Source organism: Lissotriton helveticus, chromosome 5_1 (genome assembly GCF_964261635.1).
Source record: "Lissotriton helveticus chromosome 5_1, aLisHel1.1, whole genome shotgun sequence".
In the NCBI taxonomy this organism is placed as follows: Eukaryota; Metazoa; Chordata; class Amphibia; order Caudata; family Salamandridae; genus Lissotriton; species Lissotriton helveticus.
The window spans coordinates 1,585,658,495-1,585,664,494 of NC_136065.1; the positions used below are offsets into that span (position 1 = coordinate 1,585,658,495).

At 46.0% G+C, this 6,000-nt stretch overlaps 1 protein-coding gene across 1 annotated transcript in view; it reads right to left on the reverse strand.

The window, feature by feature from the left end:
- The window catches only part of SORT1 (sortilin 1), a 666,378-nt gene that overhangs the window by 228,744 nt on the left and 431,634 nt on the right, over positions 1-6,000 (reverse strand). The window contains exons 14-15 of the mRNA XM_078644756.1: positions 5,601-5,791; positions 4,995-5,184 (exon numbers count right to left, since the gene is read on the reverse strand). Of these exons, the coding sequence (XP_078500882.1) occupies positions 4,995-5,184; positions 5,601-5,791 (381 nt within the window). The remainder of the gene's footprint in view (positions 1-4,994; positions 5,185-5,600; positions 5,792-6,000) is intronic.

The window sequence follows — 6,000 nt, forward strand, 5'->3', positions numbered from 1 at the left end:
TCTCTGAAGATAATTGCTAGTCCCCCTCCCCGCTTGTTCACTCTGTCTGCTCTGATAACAGAACATCCTGCAGGTAAAGCTAATGCAAGATCGGGGTCTGAAAACTCATCTGCCAAAGTTTCTGCAATAAATGCCATATCAAGCTTATATGTGCCCACCATTTCTGCAACCTCGGTGTTGTGTTTTGTTAGTGACCATGTGTTGATCAGCATGGCTTGGAATACCTTAGCGGATATTTCTTGTGATTGTTTGTGCTGAGGTGTTAATGCCTTGACTTGTATTGCTTTGCCCACTTGCGTAATCTGAACTTACGCACACCACTTACTCACATAGACACTCCAACACTCCACTGGAGGTAAAAATGAGCTTTTATTAATATGGTAGGCAAAGGCAATAAATCACTGAAGCCAATGAATTCTTAAGCACCGAGTGAAAGGCAATAGACAATGAATACACCACACTATATACATAAATATGAAACTGTGAATACAGGTATATAAACAGTTAATGTACAAAGCACCTCACCAGATTCATTTGCAGCACCGGAGACTTCAACATCCCTGGCCAAGCACTGAACACCAAGTCGGGAACCCGTAGACCGGCAGCTCAGGGAGTAACCTCTTCGGGCACCAAAGTTGTCCCGCGAGTGCGTCCACTCCAAGACTGAGTTCCTGAGCTCCACCCCACAGACACCGCTTTTTATAGTTTAAATCAATATGTTCGAGAAGCCTCTAGCAGGCGCTCTCGCCCATCTATTCACAAGTGCTGGCCTCATCTCTGCATCAGACCCACCCAGACAGACAGACCTGGCCAGATTCTATCTGGGCAGTGCCGAGGCAAAAGACATTCCTTTCCTCCTCTCCGGCCTTGGAGACTGGCAAGGCCATCCTCCCTCTGTCCTAGAGATAAGTATGGAATGCATAAAAACACTCTGAAGGTACAACATAACCTCACGAGGCATCCTCACGAGATGTCTCGCACCTGCTTGTACTGGTTTACGTGAAAAACATGTTTATGTTCCTGCTGAAATGTAACTCCAGGTCACGGCAGCACAAAATGGAAGTGCGATGCAACAAAATGGAAGATCAGAGCATTGCATGGAATCGAGGTCAACATGTGATTTAGCATGTGTAAAATGGCAAATGCAGTACATGACTTTGGTGAAGCTAAGATGCAGATTACAGTGCTGACACTGCTTAGGCTCACTCTGAAGATCTCGTGGCGGGTAGCAAGTGTTTATATGAGCTTTATTTAGCCTGAGTAGTTCATCCCAAGAGTAGTTAGTTATAGCGTTTGGCTCACGGGGAAACGTGCAAGGGTTTCAGCACTTGGTGCGGTCCAGGCGAGAACGGGCTTGCTTTTAGCACGCCCGCTGCATGTCAGCTCTGGCATCAGGCTATGTAGGGTGAGCAGAGGGAAGACTAGCCCACCCAGCGCCTGGAAGTGCCTGTCCACCCCGGATGTGAGGGAAAGTCAAAAGGCCTCCACACAAACGCACCATTGCGGAAAGTCAGGCCACATATCCCCCAGGACCCCTCTACAAGGAAATCCTGGTCGTAAACCCAGGCAACGGCGGGAAATAGCGAATGCGGGAGCAGTCATGCGATCCCCCTTTCAAAGAGTGCAAAGTGCAGTAGATAGGCTGGGCAAATGAGCACCATATGCATACAAGTTAAAACACAGATAAAACTGAGCGTGATAGAGTACCAATGCAGAGATTAAAAGTAAAATTAAAAAATATTAGCAGCCGCGCCCGTCCTTACCGAATCTGAGATTTTGTTGCATTTATCGTGAATCTCAATGGAGCAGGGTGATGGTGGCTTGTGTATCCTTTCCACATTTTACTTTGTCTGCACTCCACAGCCAACACGCAACAGGTGAAGTGAGGATGCTTGCAATAAATCCAACCACTCAATCGCTTGAGGTAGCATTTCAACCCATCGTTCTTTTGCTCACCATGCCACCTCAGATGAGATCCAGCTATATGCAAATCAGTCTAAAACCTGCTCCAATAGGAACAATCCAACATGAACAGTCAAGCCAGGTCCTCTCTGAACCGGAACACAAGTAACCCAAGACCGGTTTCACCCCAATTGGGGCGTTTAAGTAGAGTATAGCTTGTTTGATGTACAACCCTAAGTTGAAAGGGTATGCCCAGTCATGAGTCCCTTGCTCACTGTGCCACTGCAAAGAAGCTATACATGGCTGACGAGCCCTTATCAGAAGGAAACTGGTCCTAGGTTGCTTGTGTTCCAGTTTAGCGAGAACCAGGCCTGGCAATTAGGGCTGGACTGTTCCATGAGAAGCAGGGACCAGGCTGATACACCCAAAGCCGGGTACAAACTGAGATGGTAATTTGGACAAAAGAAAGATGGGTTAAGATACTACCCTGCGCGATTACTATTGCCCGTGGTTAAACAAACTGCAATCATTACTCCAATCACCGTTTGCGTTTTTGATGTACCGCTCTAAGGGGCAAGGGTATGCCCAGACGTGGATTCCTTGCTCGTTGTGCCACTGAAAACAAACTTTACCTAACTGACGAGCCCTTATCAGCATGAAACTGGTCCTAGGTTGCTTGTGTTCGAGTTCGGTGAGGACCTAGCCTGGCCTGGCAGTTCGGGCTGGACTGTTCCCATGATGAGTAGGGTTAAGGCTGATTTGCATGCGTGTCCAAACTGAGGTGTCTTGGTGGTCAAAATAAAGATGGGTTGTAATGTTACCCGAGTGGTTGCCAGGAGTTGGACATATTGCAAGCATTTCTCTCATCACCTTTTGTGTTTTTGTTGCACTCTTTATCAGCCGGCCCCATAGACCATGTCTCCGTAGGTGAACCCCTGCTACTGTAAGACATTTTCTGAATACCCTTGGCGCTTTTGTGACTCCAAATGGTAGTACTTAAAATTGATAATGATGGCCACTTACCATGCACCGCAAGAATTTACAGTGGGCAGGATGAATTGGAATATGCATGTATCCATCTTTGAGGTTGAGAGCAGTGTTAGGGATGCTGGTTGACTGGGGTTTGAGTCCTGGCCAAGCACCTTAGTCAGGGTAAGGAACAAGCAGACCCCATTTTAATCTGTGCTCAATCCCATGGTAGCTTGGCACAGAGCAGTCAGGCTTAACTTAGAGGCAATGTGGAAAGTATTTGTGCAACATTTCTAACAGTAAAACAATAAAAACGCCACCCAAAAGGATCCCACACACCAGGTTAGAAAATAGAGCTTAATTTAAAAAACAAAACAAGACCTAAAAGTAAAAAATCCAAATAGTAGAACCAAAGTAAAATTTTTTTAAAGAATGAACAGTAAAACAGCACCTAAAAGCATAGAGCACCAAGCGGGGATATCTGGTCACGCTGGCCCGGGTCAAATTCAAAAGTTCAAGCCAACTCCGATGGAGCATGGGTCAGATACGGTCACAGATTAGTCCTGCTGAAGGTTTACATTCTCAAGTTTTGTGCCAAGAGTCCTGTTCGTGTGGAAGAAGGTCGCCGAGATCAAGGATAGTGTTGCTGACGGTGGGCGGCGATGAGCAGGCCTGGTATCACAGACGGGTATTCTGGAGTATCGAGCCTGTGGACGATCGATGCTTGCTGTGCGAAGAGATAAACTTGCAGCGGCTCTGGCTGATTTTCAGTGCAATCAGTGCAGTTCTGGTCCGTATAGGGCTATTCGCAGCCGCAAAGAGCTAAAAGCTTGAATTTAAGCCACACGCAGCCAACGACCTGAGAGGCGCCTCTTGGGGGTCAGGAACTGACTGAAGATGGGTCCAGGAGCTGTGGGGGAGCCGGTTATGTCCAAGAGGTTCAGAGCAGGAGGCTAACAGACCAGCCCTTTAAGTCAATCTGGGTTCATGATGGAGTTGCACGTCCAGTTCTTCCCCAGGCAAGAGAGCAGCAAAGCAAGGTAGCTGCTCCTCCAGAATAGCCGTCCTCATAGTAGCACAGCAGTCCTTCTTGGCAGAGTATCCACAGGTCCAGAAGTGTAGCGAAGTGGTGGTGTCTGAGGCCCTGCTTTTACATACATTTGTGCCTTTGAAGTGGGGATAAGCTTCTAGAGGCATGCCTTTGAAGTGCACCGATGCCCTGCCTTCCAGGCCAAGGCTGTAGACTCAATACAGAGGAGTATGCAGCCCTTTGTGTGCAGGCATGACACAGCCTATTTACTTGTAAGTGAAGCAGAGCCCAGCCCCTCCCCCCAATTTGCTATTGATGGTCCATCCAGTCACACCTAAGCTCCCACTGTGTGGCTGTCTAGGAGGAATACACAAAGTCAAGCTGCAACTATACCCAGTCATGTGACCAGAGACAGGCTTCAGGCGCCAAATGGCTAAGGCAAGAAAATGCCAACTTTCTTAAAAGTGGCATTTTTTTAAATGCAATTTGAAATCAAACTTCACCATACGTTAGGATTTTAAATTCGGGTTCCAGAGACACTAAACATGAACCTGTTATATCTACCCATTTGAAAATTACACTTATAAACTGTAATAAGGTAACTCCAATGTTACCCTATAAGAGAGATGGGATTTGCCTTCAAGAAAAGGACTATAAACCAACAAACATAAAACAGGTCTAACTACTGAATTATGCTATAGGCCTCACTACTTCAATGATTGAGTCTTTATTTATCTTGTTAAATGTCCCACTTACATGTTGTTCTATCTAATTGTTTACATTAAAATGATTATGTCCAGCTGGACAGTCAAAACAGATATCGGTGTTTTTCTATGAAACTTACAAGAACATTTTTTAAGTGTAAGAGACCATTGTTCTTTGAAATTAATTGATACCCAAGGTCCCGGATCATTAATTTGGTTTCCTTGTTGTTGTAAAACAGAAAGCAAGCTGGAGCCAAAATACAGATTGGGTTTACATTGGCAGCTTCTTTCTCATTGTGACTGGTTTAGTGTGCCCCCCAGCTGATAGCTTCCCTGATCAGAAACCCTTTACAAAGTAAAATTAAACCCGACAGTAAAGAGACACATACCAGAGGTAGTCGTCCAAAGTGCAGGTACATGTAGAGGGATTTCTGGAAACAGTGTAGTCCCGGCCGTTCTGACAGTAAGAAGTCTTACGGAGTCGCAGGTATTGCTCTTTATAGCCAAGAAGGCAGCCATCTGAGGGATCGTCATGGTTACTGGAGTGAGCCAACCAGGGGATATAGTCATCCTTGCCACCTAAAATGTAAGGGAACAAAAAGAATCAATAAAGGGCAGCAAAACAGAAGAGGGAGGACAATAATTATCGTGCAGTCAATCCCAGCAGTAAACAGACCAGTGGCACAGACATTGAGCCAAACACCTGAAGGAAAGGTTTTGATGCAGCAGTAAAGTTCATGTACCCTGAACAAGCCATACAAACTGTAAGCACGGAGTTAGTAGCAGAGAGTTGTTGGGCAGAACTAAAAAGCCTCTGCAAAGCAATACAAGGCAGGGTTGTGGCGCAAATATGTTGGGGATCTGGGCTGAGCTGCATTAAGAGATCTGTGGGTTTAGTCAAGTACTAGAAAACTAATAAGGTGCATCAGGTTAAGCATGAGATGCACTGGCAAAGAGAAGTAATATGAAAGAAGGCAGGAGGAACAGACACTCACAAGGTCTGGTCACAAGATCTTTGAAGTCGATGGTGTAGGAAACCCACTTGCGAGTGAAAAAGGACTGGCTGTAGCCCCAGACGCTGACAATCATTGCTTTTGCTCCAGGCTCTGTCGCTAGGCCCGTGAAGTGGATGGGCTCCTTAGAGAATGTGTAGGTAGACCAGCACTGACCCTCGTCAGTAGAGAACCTAAGGGTGACACAATATCATGATGACAGTGAACAGTTATACTGAAATATAATCTAGAGAACTTCAATACAGTCCTACCACAGCTCAGCAAGACACACCTCCAAAGGCAGGTTCCCCACATGGCTGGGCAGCTACTGCAGATCCTACACAGACCTATCTCATTTACAGTAAGTTTCAAAGCAGTGTTCTCCAAATTGGACAGAACAAAC